General features: G+C 47.4%; 1 protein-coding gene across 2 annotated transcripts in view; it reads left to right on the top strand.

Moving 5' to 3' along the window:
• LOC144163826 (organic cation transporter protein-like) overlaps nt 1-14,948 on the top strand; it is a 152,703-nt gene that overhangs the window by 20,517 nt on the left and 117,238 nt on the right. For both annotated transcript variants that reach the window (XM_077694521.1, XM_077694523.1), the window contains exon 2: nt 7,986-8,387. In XM_077694521.1, the coding sequence (XP_077550647.1) occupies nt 8,013-8,387 (375 nt within the window). In that variant the 5' untranslated portion in view covers nt 7,986-8,012. The remainder of the gene's footprint in view (nt 1-7,985; nt 8,388-14,948) is intronic.

Here is a 14,948-nt window from a genome sequence, read left to right as displayed (position 1 = left end):
CTTGCATAATGCTTGGCGTAGCTAGACCTCGTGACTATCGTCTTTTCAGGGAGAGGCCTGCACCCATCCTTTTGGCACTCCTTACAATGCACTGCTAAGTGCGTGTAAGTTCTGCCCTTAAAAGAGCTGTTGTGCTCACGCAGTCGGATGTCGTCGTATATCGCGCTTATTCCCAGAGAGTATCAGCCCCTCACCCAATTTTCAATTGTGTTAGGCCTCCCTTTGCTATATTAGAGGTAAATTGGAGGCCTTTCTGTGCCCTTGCGAAAATTTCCAGCGCTTTTCCTTCCTTCCATCTTGAATAATATACAAGCCCGAAGCATACTGGGTAGGCATACCAGGTGTTGCCGTGGGGTACCGAAAACTCGTCAGGATTAACGGCCTTTCTCCTCGATCCCCTCTTTGCTATGAAAAGAAAATAAACTTCACAAAACTTATACTCTATCCCCATACCAGAAGCACCGCAATACACCTAGTGGCCTAAATGCTTGCCGTTGAAAACTTGAATTTTTTTCTTTTATTCACTGCACCACTGTTTCTTTGATATGAGCCTTGCCCACCCCTTATGTAATGCAACTTTTCCATGGGCTAATTTAATTGGATAATTAATTAATTGTTTGATTATTCATTATTATTTATAATTAATTAATATTGATTGATTGATTGATTGATTGATTGATTGATTGATTGATTGATTGATTGATTGATTGATTGATTGATTGATTGATTGATTGATTGATTGATTGATTGATTGTAGAGTTTAACGCGCCGACGCAACGCAGGTGATGAGGCGCGCCGTAGTGGAGGGCTCCGGGTTAATTTTGCCCACCCGGGGATCTCGTACACACGGGCATTCTTGCTTTTCGCCTCCGTCAGAAAAGCGGCCGCCGCGGCCGGGAATCAAACCTGCGACCTCGTGCTCAGCAGCCCAATGCCTTAGCCAATTGTCGAAAACCGAGGAGCTGGTGACGTAGAGAGAGGACCACTTTATTGTGCCAGCGGCAAGAATCAATCCGGAAACACCTAATGATGATGGCACGCGCCCCCTCGTTCCGCGCATCCCCGCGGTTCTTGCAACGTTCGTCGTCCTCTTCTTGCCCCCGTCGCTTTAAATATGTAACACCACTGAAACACCACTGTGGGTCCTATTCCATGGGCCCTTGAGGTAACAAAAATAATGTATAAATAAATAAATCAATAAATAAATAAATAAATAATATCAGCAAGACATTAAGCAAAAGGGCAACGAATGTCGTTAAGCCTAGGACGCAGAGAGAGCAACTAATTTCCATGGTGCACGATGCAGCACAAAATGAAATAGACTTCATATTATGCGATAACCCTGGCGTCATGCAGGATGTGAAAGTGCTCGGAAGGGTAAGGTGTAGTGAGCACCGTATGGTAAGATCTCGAATTAGGCTAGATTTGAGGAGGGACCGCAACAAGCAAGTACGAAAGAATCCGATAAATGAGCTAACAGTAAGACGTAAAGTAGAAGACTTCAGGATCGCGCTGCAGAACTGATATTCCGCCCTTAACGAGGAAGCCGAGCTTACTACACAGGAACCCAGCGACAACCTTACACGCATTCTCACGGAGTGTGCAGTAGAAGTCGGGGGCACTATGGCTAGACAGGATACTGGTAAACTTTCTCAGGAGACGAAAGATCTAATCAGGAAACGGCAAACCATGAGAATCTCTACCGCAGCTGAAAGAATAGAACTAGCCGAGCTCTCGAAGTTAATCAATAAGCGTAAGACAGCTGACATACGGAAGTATAATATGGAGAGGATTGAATACGCGGTAAAGAAAGGAGGTAGCCTGAAAGCAGTGAAGAGACGTCTTGGCGTGGGGAAAAATCAGATGTATGCACTTAAGGATAAGCAAGGCAATGTCATCACAAATAGGGATAAAATAGTCACAGTGGCCGAGGAGTTCTATAGGGATCTGTACAGTAGCCGGGACATACAGGATAATGCCGAACGAGACAGTAGTTCAGAGAAGATAGACATCCCACCAGTAACGACCGAAGAAGTAAGGAAGGCTTTGAAAGAAATGAAAGGGGGCAAAGCACCTGGTGAGGATCAGATAACAGCAGACCTCTTGAAGGATGGCGGAGAAATTGTACTTGAAAAACTGGCAAACCTGTATACGCAATGCCTAATGACCGCAATGGTACCGGAATCTTGGAAGAACGCGAACATCATCCTAATCCATAAGAAAGGCGACATGAAGGACTTGAAAAATTACAGGCCGATCAGCTTACTGTCAGTCGTCTACATTTACCAAGGTAATCGCTAACCGAATCTCTGCAACCTTAGATTTCAGTCAACCTAAAGAACAAGCAGGGTTACGTAAATGTTATTCAACAACGGACCATATTCACACGATCAATCAGGTGATAGAGAAGTGCGCTGAGTATACTGAACCCCTATATATAGCCTTCAGAGATTATGAGAAAGCATTTGACTCGGTCGAAACCCTAGCAGTCATTCAGGCATTACGGAACCAGGGGGTAGATGAGCATTATGTAAGAATACTAGAGGATATCTACAGTGGGTCTACAGCTACCATCATCCTCCATAGGGAGAGCAGTAAAATACCTATAACGAAGGGTGTCAGACAAGGAGACACAATCTCTCCAATGTTATTCACAGCATGCTTACAAGAAGTATTCAGAACGTTGGATTGGGAACAGGTGGGAGTAAGGGTTAATGGAGAATACCTCAGTAACCTCAGATTTGCTGATGACGTTGCCTTGCTAAGTAACTCGGGGGACGAATTGCAAAGCATGCTTTCCGCACTGGGCGAACAGAGTAGAACCGTGGGCCTGAAAATTAATATGCAGAAAACTAAAGTAATGATCAATAACCTCAGGACAGCACAGCAGTTTGAGATAGATGGCGAGGCAGTGGAAGTGGTAAGCGAATATATATACTTAGGCCAAGTTGTTACCCCAGATTCCAACCATGAGGCAGAGATAATTAGAAGGATCAGAATGGGTTGGGGTGCATATGGCAGACATTCTCAGGTAATGAATAGCAGCCTACCATTGTCGCTGAAGAAGAAAGTGTATGACAGCTGCATCTTACCGGTACTCACCTACGGGGCAGAAACTTGGAGGCTCACTAAGAGGGTTCAACTTAAATTGAAAGCGACTCAGCGGGCAATGCAGCGGAAAATGATAGGTGTAACATTAAAGGACAAGAAGAGAGCGGAGTGGGTCAGGGAGCAAACTGGTGTTAAAGACGTATTAGTAGAAATTTAGAAGAAGAAATGGACGTGGGCAGGGCATGTAATGCGAAGGCAAGATAACCGCTGGTCATTAAGGGTAACAGAGTGGATCCGTAGAGAAGGCAAGCGTTGCAGGGGGCGGCAGAAAGTTAGATGGGCAGATGAGATCAAGACGTTTGCGGGGATAAATTGGTCACAGTTGGCACAGGACCGAGGTAATTGGAGAATAATGGGAGAGGCCTTTGCCCTGCAGTGGGCGTAGAAAGGCTGGTGATGATGATGATGATGATGACGATGCAGCCAGAAGAGCACAGAACAGGAGAGGGAGGCCTGCCATGCATACGGTACGGCCATAATCGACAGGTGTTCAGCCCAGGGCACATGTAGCTGCATTGAAAGCATGCACACTGGACAGTCGCCTGGTTGAAGGATCGGGATGCGAGGGTGGTTAAGTCCGATAACACAGGTGTCTTCGTTGTGATGCAAAAAGAGCAGTATAACGCAAAATGATTAGACGCCATTCAGATTAACTTCGTGCCAGAAAAGCATCTCAAGACTACCAGGTCTTGTGCAACCAAGCTCCGTTATGACATTGGCATGCCCAAGATGGCAAGGGAGATGAAGGGATGAAAAATGGCATGCCTGAACCCATTTTCTTGCCATTATGGCACACAAATAGAGGAAACCGTTCCGAGTCATCATTGAAGGAAGAAAAATTTGGCAGAATCATTTAGCTAGGTATCTAAAGGGCGCCCTTAAAAGCCTCCCTGTAGATGACACATTTTGAAAAACTGACCTGAGGTCACACAGCTCTTCACAAAATATAGGTCCATGGGGTGCATGTCAGTGGACGTGAAAGATTTGTTTTATGTGTTCGTGGAACTCCTCCCGGGCACTCGGAATAGGGGTGCCTTCCACAGGGCGAGGCCCACACATCAGCCTCTGCTCGATAAATAAAAACATTTACTCTCTCTCTCTCTCTCTCTCTCTCTCTCTCTCTCTCTCTCTCTCTCTCTCTCTCTCTCTCTCTCTCTCTCTCTCTCTCTCTCTCTCTCTCTCTCTCTCTCTCTCTCTCTATGAACTCCCATTCAAAGCCATCCTCTAAGACTTTGAAGGTTGCATTGATACACTCGGACGCCTAAAGTTCCAAAACCAGCGCTGCATGAGCTTCAGAGTACTTTCGGAACTGTTGAAGCTCTACCTGGAGTCCCTTCTCATAGACTACGAAAGATGGACATATTGTCAGAGAGAAGGCGTATGTATTAATTCAGCCCCTGTGCTGACTGAGATCTATATAGCAGGAGGGGATCGCAATTTGGAACCAGAGCTGGGGTGACTAGATGTATCTCGGTGCTTCCGGTGTGTGGATGTCTACCGAGCATGCTTTGCGCGTGTGGAGAATATAAGGAGGAAGGAGGAAAAAGGCCTGGAAATGTTCGCAACGGCACACAGAGGCCTGCAATTTACCTTTGAAATAGCAGAGGGAGGCCGCCTCCAGTACATATACTGGAATTGCGATTGGAAGACGAGCGTACATTCTCGACCTATAAACGAGAGGTGAGAAGGGTTTGCTACTATTCGACTCATACCATTCGAAGCTTACAAAACGAGGTCTCGCTACGTCAAGCATTACGCAAGCTGTAAAGAAATCTTGCCCACACTGCGCCTACAAAAGTCTGTTACTGCAAACCTAATGCCTAAGGTCCAGCGGATACACGAAGCCGGTGTTGTGTTCCGTGGATGAGAAATTCCTCAGAAAACTCCATGATCGGCCCAAAATGAAGGAACCTAACACTAACGCTTAAGAGTTGAACGTAGCGAAGTTGTATGCAACCTTCAGTCATTTCGACGATTTAAGTCCACGATCGCAGTCGATTTGCTTCTTCGCTGCTGCAATGACTTTTACTTCATCTGTGTTGCTATAAGTGTGAGCTTCCTTCATGTTTTTTCCAGTTATAATCATTGGACAGAAAACGTTGTGTGTGCATAGCACGTTTCACCAGACGGAGACCGTTGGGTTAGAGGTGCGTTTATCAACTTGGAGATGAAGAGTAGTCAACTACATTTGATGATGATTACGTCATCAAATGTAGTTGACTACTCTTCATCTCCATTAAAGACTTCCAACCTCCCCAAGTTGATATGTTTGACTTCACAAACGTGCGCCGGAGGCGCTGGGTGGTCGCCGCGTGGCACGCACGCATGAGCAGGGTTGGCAGGTCTCACGATTTGTCGCCAAACTGGTGACTTTTGGAGACTCGTGGCGGTGTAAATTTCAGTGTGGCGACCTGGCTACTTTCTGCCTCCTCTGAGCATTAGTCAACCGATGTCGCTTTCCTGCACCACAGCAAACTAATAAACTTTGCACTACGGTTTTCTACTTCACGGAATGCCTTAATTTTTCTCCGCAAAGGTAACCGAAAAGTACTTACTAGTATCGCCTTGCTGAAAACGGCGACTTCTTCTGGCTCCTTTTGAAACAGTCACTTTAAGGTGGCGATCTTTCTGGCTACTTTCGGTAATTTCCTGGCGACTTTGCTTTCTGGGGACCTGGTGACCCTGCACAAGAGCGCTCGGCATATTCTTGTTTTTTTTTAACTTCCGGGTGGTCGCCGCGAGAGATAGAGAAAGCAAAAATTTTATTGAGCAGTTATATGCGTGGGGATGTCTTCTCAGTCGAGAAGTCCAAGCGTCGTTTTTGCACGTTCCGCCCTCTCCGTCAGTGAGGCACGCGCTCACGGGCGCTCGGTATTTCTTTGATATTTTAACTGCGGACACGAAAGTTGAACGATTTACTAAACAGCTCCTCTGTTAAAAAAAAGCGCAACTTGATAAAACGAACCTCGTAGTGCTCCCGTGCTCGCATACAGTTTGGCATTGAAGAAAGGGGCGAGCTAGCTCATTGTTGAAGTAATGTTTTCAAAGCCTTCAAAATTATAGTTGCTGTGCAAGAGATTCGCCGAAGCAAAACCCGCAAGAAGGGCAAATATCGTGTGGCGTCAAACACGTCAACAAATATGTCCAGTGTACAATTGGACTTCTTTACAAAATTCCATTCTCTGGAGACGCCTCCTACATTGCTCAAACGGGCCGGTGTTTCAATCATGTATTGCGGCAGCACAACAATGCTTAGAAACAACTACAATCGCCGTATGCGACCTGGGGCTGGAGCAAGCAATTGTGCGGTCACCCTCAGAGGACCGGACGGTGCAAGAAGTGGTGCAGGGCTTCAGCATTATCTCTGATGCATCTTGCTAACGTATCAGTGTAGCACTAACGATCAGGAGATAGCAATGACGAAAAATAAACTGCTGAGCTTATAAGCTCCCGCGAAAGAAGATATCCTGTTTAATCTTCACAATGTCTGCCCACCACCCCATCTCATGCTTATGAAAAACGATCAAACTTTCAATAATCCGGCTGCTAGTTTGCGCACCAACGTATTTTTCGAATTTTTCCACTGTCATTTTTTTTCGTCCAAGTATGCAGCGCACGCTAAATATTAATTCAAGGCTATAGCAACTATCCCATAAAGAAGCCTTTGTTAACATCCTTAAATGTCTACAAAAACGTCTTACCAGTTCGATGCAAGGAGAGGTGCAAAGTGCAAAACTGCCAGCTGTTATAATGATCGCTTACATACCTAAGCACAGACGAATTCCCTGGCATCATCGCTACACTTCCGTGAGGCCGTCGAAAAGTGCATTCCCCGGGCGTTGGGCACTACATATAATAATGACGAAATGAGGAAAAATGAAATTTGCGAGTGGTCCAGGAGAAGGCTTGAGTACCCTGATCCAGCCTGCTACCTCGTTGTGGGTACCCAGCTGCAAAAATCTCATAACGTTAAAGCACGAAAAGGTTCTGGAAGAGCGCATTTGCCGCCAAGCCAAAAGAGACCTCTTGCACTCCGTTATCACTCAGAAAACTCTTATACCGGCACATGCAGAATTTGCTATGGAATATACAAAAGACCCACTGTCAGAAAACAAAAATATCTTGGAAACACCTTGGAGGAACACTTTCAATGCGATCACAGCTCCTGCACATGCAGACAAAAATCTTGGAGTACTACTACTCAGATTAACCAAAATCGATACACGTTAACAAGCCACCCAACGATATCTACGACTGTCGATTTTGCGTCCAGGAGTTCAAGGGCCCCTGACCGCTTGCAAGGCATCAATCCAAGAGCGGACGAAATTTATTACACAGGTAAACAGCACATACGCGCCGAGACTGAGCCAGTACTAAAAAATACCCACGAGATGATTGAGGCCGCATGCCACCTTACCACCTTCCCCCACGCCCCCATTTGGCATACAGTCCTCCTGCCCAAATGAAGTCCTCCGTCTCTAGAGCTCCATTTTTATTTCTAGATATGGTTATCTACAAAAATTGTCTGTGTATTGTGGTAAAACACATTTCTACTACAGTGACCAAGGAGCCAACGAAAATAAAATGATTAAATGGAACACAGTTGACTCGAAACTGTCTTTGATTCTTCCTTGGAACCGCACAAAAGGGACGAGTACGATACGTAGACGGCACACAGCGCTGTATCTCGTCTACGTCTCGTCCTGTGCCGCCTACGTCTCGTCCTCGTCCCTTTTGCGCGGTTCCAAGAGCGTTGTACCAACCCGCCCAGGCTTATACCTCCGTGTCTTGTTTTTTAAAGGGCTACAGGCCAGCCATCCGTTCTCTTAGTAATTATTATTTGCGTGTGACTTTTTTGCTTTTATAATGGCTAGGCTTACGAAAGCTCCAGTCAGCCGAGTATGAAAGCGGGCATGGATATATTGGATGTGCTCGGAGGCTTCGGCGTGTACCACGTGCTCATCGTGATCCTGGTGGTGCTGCGGGCTTTCCCCACTGCCTGGACCAACATGATGACCCCCATCGTCGCTCCGGACATGGACCACTGGTGCGCGCGGCCCGAGAATGCATCTTCCGAGATTGCCAAAATGAGCGCGGAAGAATGGAAATCCTGGGCCGTGCCAGCGGCCATTGCAGGGCGAGGCTTTGCGAGGTGCCAGGTGTACCGCGTGTTCCAAGCAGACAACGGCTCCTGGGTTGTGGACAGGAACGAAACTCTCGTCTGCGACCGTTGGGAATACGATACGTCGGTCTACGAGAACACCATTGTGAACGAGGTAAGGCGGCACGAATTCGATCCTAAGTTGATATAAGAGATGCCTGACCATGAACAGAAACGCTAAGGTAAAAGTATTTACAATTAGCCCATTTTATATAAAATAACGCATCTAACACCAATCTGCAAGCTGAGAGCAGCAAAGATCAGCCTAGGCTGGCGGACAATTATCGATGGTAATACAGGTTTTGCGGAAGAGTCAAAGGCACACACAAAGGGCGTTTATTAAAAGCGGTCCCAACGTTTCGGAGCCTACTCGGCTCCTTTATCTGGAGTGAATGCTTTCGACCACAAGCAGCAGTTATATAAGTTGGCGTATTTTAGATGCGACTGTATCTCATTCCTTCGCCTTGTCCCTCCATACGGCGTTTTTGTTGTCCGTCCACACCCCTCCCCCATTCTCCTCGCCGCGCGAGCTGCGCTCTCCGCCGCTCACCCTCTCTCCTCTCCGATGGCGAACACTCTCTCGTGAGGGTCATTGGATTGGATTCGATTGGATTGGATTGGATTTCGATTTCGATTTCGATTGGATTGGATTCGATTTAGATTGGATTGGATTAAAGTGGATTGTGTTGCGTCATAGCCGCGCAACGTTGCGTCATAGCCGCGGCAGGGGGTTCACGGCACGTTTCACGCGATGGGAGAATCAACCTAACGGAAACAACAACGGAACCCTGTATGCGTCGCATCTACACAGGGGTTCCCGCGAGGGGAGGTGGGAGTAATTTTTTAAAGCAAAGCTTTTTACCTCTACCAGCCAACGGTTCTTTCGTTTTCGTGCCATGCGGGTCAATAAACTCCCAACGCGACGGAGGCACCCGCGGGGGGGGGGGGGGGGGGGGGGAGGTTACACTCACGGAGCGCACTGCAGATGGCACGGCGAATTTACCCAGCGTTCCCTGCGCGGAGGTGCCTGCTCGCGGGCGGGCGCCTCGGCGGTAGGGCTTCGTCGTCTGCTTTAGCGGCGGTTGTTTTGGGCCTGTTTCGCCGCAGCTTTTCGTCCATTCCGCGCTTCCTTCGCACGGCTTGATTAAGTTGTTCGACAGCACCTCCTGAGTAACCCGGACCCGACGGAATTTAGTGGTCGTACGGCAAAGACACGCTAAGGATTGGTTTGCAGGGCGGGAAAACAAAATGTAGAGACCACATACATACATCTGGCCGCTAGAGAAACGCTGCCTTCTGCGCACCGCTTGCTACGAATGGGACTCAGTTTTCTAAATTTGTGAATACCGATTGGGTTGTGTTTTAAGAAGTACTATTACAAAAGGCGAAAGGAGCAACTGGTTCTGATAAATAGCGATTATAAAAGTTCCCTAAGCTTTCTCGCAATTCTCAAACTTATTAAACTAACTAGTTTTATTCAGCGTAAATTGGAATCACTGAGCTTACATGCCGAATTGTTTCGGTGTCTGCGCATGTGTCGCGCGGTGGTGTAGCCCCGAGCGAGCACATCAGGATGGCTAAGTTCCGCTGTTTCACCCTGCGAAAGACGCTCCTCTCCGTTTTCTTTCTACCGACGCACGACCGGGCAACATCGGCGCCGTCCGCCTCTCTAGCCCGGACATGGCCGACGCTACTGCGTTCGGGACGCTGCCCCAGCGAATTCCAGGTAATGGCTGGCAGAATCTCTGTTTCACTCTTTGTCGAGCCACTTGTGGGAATTCAAGTGACGTCTTATGGGCAATCGTTGTGGGTATCATTTAAAGCTTTGCTTTCCAATCACCTTCCCAGCGTGGATTGGAGGCATTTTTTTCTTTTACATTTTTTATGCCCTTCGGCGTCGGAGTCCGTGGGCGTAAATGGCGCGAAGGGCACCTCCCGATCTATACAGCGTTCCCCGAGTCGCCTGCATCTGCAGGACTCGAGGAGGATTATTTGAGTTTTTAGAAAAACCAGCGAAAAAACACGGAAACACAGTCAAAGAAAGGACAACACACTCGCTGGACTAACAACTGAATATTATCAGTTGGTATGAAATGTAACAGCGCCATAAACTACGAGGGACACAGAAGAAATTCACAAGACGGGTGCTGAGTCATAACTAGTATTTTATTGGAAAGAAACACAAATTTATAGCCGGCACGTACCATCTGATGTGGTGAAAACAAAAAATTACACCATCTTCCCGTGGGGAACCATGAGGAATGGAATGGAATGGATGACTTTATTATAGGAGGAGGCCAATAGGCCCTGTTGTGGGACACGGGGAAAAGGGGAGGGGAAGATTGTTCATACAAAGTCTGCACTGCACTGTGAGCGTTCACTTAGCACGATATGCACAGGTGAAGTTGTGATGAGGACACTCTAATACGACCATGATTGGGGTATCCAAAGGAGCCGTTCAGGAGCTACAAAGGTTGTGTTTGGGGGGACATCTAGAGAGTGGGTGAACGATCCGCCATCATACTACTTTATAGAGACCTGTTTTGAGACCGAGTTCTGTAATTTTCTGTAAAATTTGGGGGTTGTTTCTGACGTGTTGTACATGTTCTTCAGAAGTCGTCGGGCGTACTTGCGTTGTAAGGAACTGGTCGCGGTCAGTCGAGTAAACTGAACAACCCCAGATGAGGTGGAAAAGGTTCGCTGTATTGTTGCTGCCACCGTAGGGGCACGGAGGACTAGCAAGGTGCCTATGCGTCCACTCCGGACGTCATCTCCAAATGGACAACCATGAGGAAGATGCGAAGAATCATGGGGGGTCCGTGTAGGTTCCATTGTGTTGCCATTATGTTGTTTCATTTATCGGAGCATGAATGGGAACGTAGTTTGAACCCCCATGTAGAGACAGAGAAGTGTAGAGAAATATAGAGACAGCGAAGAGACTGACACCCGCGTTACCTGATCGAACACCTCCTGGTTCTCGCCTTTCTTTATTGCGTGCTCACGCTCCTACCCCGCTGCCCGCCCTCTTCCTCCTCTTCTCTGTTTGAGATACAAGGCGCGTAGCGCTTCCCGCCACAGCTTTCCCGTGGGAAATTTAACATCCTCCTCTAAAGTTTTCAGTTCGTCGTTTCCGTTGACGTTCAGCTTCGCGTGCCTTCGTTGTATCAGTAGCTTCTTGACGTAGTTTGAATGATGAAGGATATAAGACACGTTCGTAGCACATGCTCCCGTCTTGGTTTGTAGCGCAGTTTGAAGAGCGCCACGCACCTCCCGTTGCGGGCAGAGAGTCGTGGGATCGAAACCGGGCGCCGCCTAAGTATTTCCTTGTATAGTGGACTGCGCTGACGTCAGCCCAAACGCTGAAGGGGCTGAAGAGACGCGCATGCGCAGTAGAGTGCGGACGGCGGACAACAACGAGGGAGGGAGGGACACAGTCCCGAGCATGAGATGCTTGCATCTAAAAAATTTTAAACCTCTTATAAAACCGCCTAAAGGCCTGATATCCGCTCACAGACTCAGGTGGCATCTAAAAAAGCTTTTTCCTCCTCGCGCAGCGTCAGAGAAGGCTGGCTTACACATACTGCTCGCCTCTTGTTGATATGATAAGCTTCAACAACTTCTCGTGTCAGCTGGTGTGAACAAAATGTCGCATTCATCAAAACACGACTTGCAGCCCCATGCTCGGCCGTGCGCTGGTAAGTGGGAAGAGGTGTCCTCAAATGTTCCCGCAGGCGCGTGTTGACACATCTACCTGATTGCCCAATATGCACTTTTCCGCAATCGAGGGGCAACCGGTACACAACACCCGTACGACAGGGCACAAACTTGTCATCGTGGTTGATGCTGCAGCCTCTTTTTGATTTTTCTCGGCTTCGGATCTATCTTCCTCTGTATGGCCGGAAAAACACGGCTAAGCCTGAGTGGGGCTGAGAATGCGACAGTCGCCCCGTATCTTTCTGCTATATTCTTTAAACCATGTGATAAGCGGTGCACGTATAGAATGGCTGTTAATTTCTCATTCTTTTTATCTTGTTTTAGTGCATGGTCCTGTTTCCGTTTGACAAGTTTCATTAGCCTTTCGCAGGTTTGAGCAATGGCATACTCGTGGTACCCGGCTGTTTCAAGCCTATTAAACTGGGCTTCAAAACTGACCCCAAATTCATGCGCACATGACTTTGTTGAAGCTGATCGGAGCGTGTTCATTAAAATGCCGCTCATGGGCGGATCCCTGGTCTAGCAGTGGCTTGGATTGTCGGGGACTAAGCCAAAACAAACATGATCCCCTTTTAACTTTATGTTGAGGTAAAGGTATTGCAGGCTATGCTCCTTTTGAACTTCAATCATAAAATTAACTTCACTGAGTCATTCGCCTTGAAAACGTCTAGAATCTAAGCATCTTTGTTGCAGTAATCTGCCACGGTTATCAGTTGTAATCTGCGGTAATCAGTTGTGTTCAGTTATGTTCAGGATATGTTCAGTTGTTAGTCCAGCGAGTCTGTTGTCATTTCTTTGACTCTGTGTTCGTGTTTTTTCGCTGGTTTTTCCAAAATGTCAGAATGCACCAACTGGCCCAGCAAGCTACACTTCTAGAGAATTCTTTGTGGGTAATTTGCTTCGGTGTCGATCACCTACGCACCGTCGAAGTTAATCCCGTTCGCCTTTTTGCAGTGTTCGGTCAATGCACTGCGCACAATTTCAGACTTGTGGACGTCGTTCTTGTTCCGGGGGCGTTCTGCGTAATTACGGCTCTCACCGACCTAACGGATGGGCATTATGCACTACGTATATTGTAAACGACCTCTCGTGCTTTTTCTTTTGGCAGGCGCTCTCTCGGTCGGGGCACCAGCCGTCCTAGCGTTGACACCGGCTTGTGGGCGACGAGAATGCTTTCCTTCCGAAGAATGCGGATGAAGTTTCATTCGTCCCTTTCACATAGGGAAGGAAATGCGCCTCGGTCATTGGGCGGAGGGGGTGGGGCCAGGCGGAGGGGCAGGGGAAGGGTTTGACAAGCAGCGTTGAAATAGCGGAATTGCTAAGGTTGTTGCCCGTGGAGACGACGGCTGACGTGCCGTATAAAGTTGCTCGTGCGTGCGTGCGTGCGTGCGTGCGTGCGGGTGTGTGTGTGTGGGGGGGGGGGGGGGGGTGCGTACGCGTGCGCGTGCGCGTGTTTTTCAGACCTGCGATGGGGGGCCTTTTTCTTCCGTTCAGCATACATTTTTTGGGTGCCGCACTTCGGGGGTGCCGCAAGGATCTGTTTTAGGACCACTTTTATTTCTCATCTACATCAACGACATCACCGTGAACATTACATCCAAAATAAGGTTACACGCGGATGATTGCGTGGTTTATAGGGACATAGAAAATGACGTTGATGCTTCCTTCCTGCAGTGTGACCTTGACCGAATCCTTGCCTGGGGCCATAAGTGGCACATGAACCTTAATCCCCAAAAATGTAACCATATTAACTTCAGCAGAAAATGAGCTAACATTATCCAAAACTACCACTTAGGCAGCGTTCCAATTGAAAAAGAGCCCATCTCCCCGCGAGGGGGACTCGAGTAAATGCGTCGCATAGGGGGTGGGTGTATTGCGTTAACGTTTAGTGTTTAGGGAGTTGGTGGTAGTGAATGCGTTGTATCCGCAGCTTCTTGACGTAGTTTGAATGCGTCAAGGATATAAGGCGCGTTCGTAGCCTTTCATTCTGTGTCGGTTTTGTGGCGCAGTGGGAAGAGCACCATGTACCTCGCGTTCCGCCCACAGGTAGTGAATGCGTTGTATCAGCAGCTTCTTGACGTAGTTTGAGGCAAGGATATAAGGCGCGTTCGTACACTCTCAATCTGGTTCCACGTAAGATTGACTTAGTAACTGGAACGTTTTTGCAAAAAAGTTAAAGTTATATATTTGGAACCGTGTTCCACATATCCTGAAAATTAAGTGGAACAGTGCGCCACATATTTTTGCGACTAAATTATGTGGATCGGTGTTCCAAACAAAAGTATGCGGATCACTGTTCCAAATAAAAGGGTAGTTTAGTTACTGGAACATTGATCCATGTAAAATGGTTATGGAATTTATCCGGTGCGCCGTTCCAGGTACCTTCAGACCAGCTGTTTATATAAAACGGTGTTCCTATAGACATTGGGAAGGTGTCTATGGGACTCCACTTTTCCAATATTTCTGCTTTCCTGTCGGTATACACCGAGGTCATACGCAGGCTGGCGGATGCATTGGTAACACCAGGAAACCGCAAGCACCATTTTAACGCAGCCTTTATATATGACCCCCAGTGATACCAACAATTGGAAAGCAGAAATCACCGCAGCAGTGTGGTCCCTGACAGTTCCCAACAGTTGCCTATCGGAGCACAGTTCTATATAAACATTGTTCTGAGGCACCTAGAGCGGCACGCAGTCTTTGGCTTCACCCGCAGAATCCTGTTCTGGGTTTTAGCTGCATGTAAAAGAAAAATATACTTGCATTAAAATACACATGAAACCAACTATCATGACTCATACACTGCTTTTAAATATACTATACAACTTTATTGGGTGTAAATATGCATACATTCCAGATATGGATAGCTGTCTATTTTAAATTGCACAGAAAATGACCAACGTACAAGGAATAAATACCATAACGATAACACCAGCCTCAAAGTGGTATTTTCACATATTCA

The sequence above is a fragment of the Haemaphysalis longicornis genome, unplaced genomic scaffold (assembly GCF_048455015.1).
Source record: "Haemaphysalis longicornis isolate Haplotype H1 unplaced genomic scaffold, Haemaphysalis longicornis Haplotype H1 scaffold_1, whole genome shotgun sequence".
NCBI lineage: Eukaryota > Metazoa > Arthropoda > Arachnida > Ixodida > Ixodidae > Haemaphysalis > Haemaphysalis longicornis.
The sequence above is the reverse complement of the archived record's forward strand: the minus strand, read 5'-3'. Positions and strand labels throughout refer to the sequence as shown.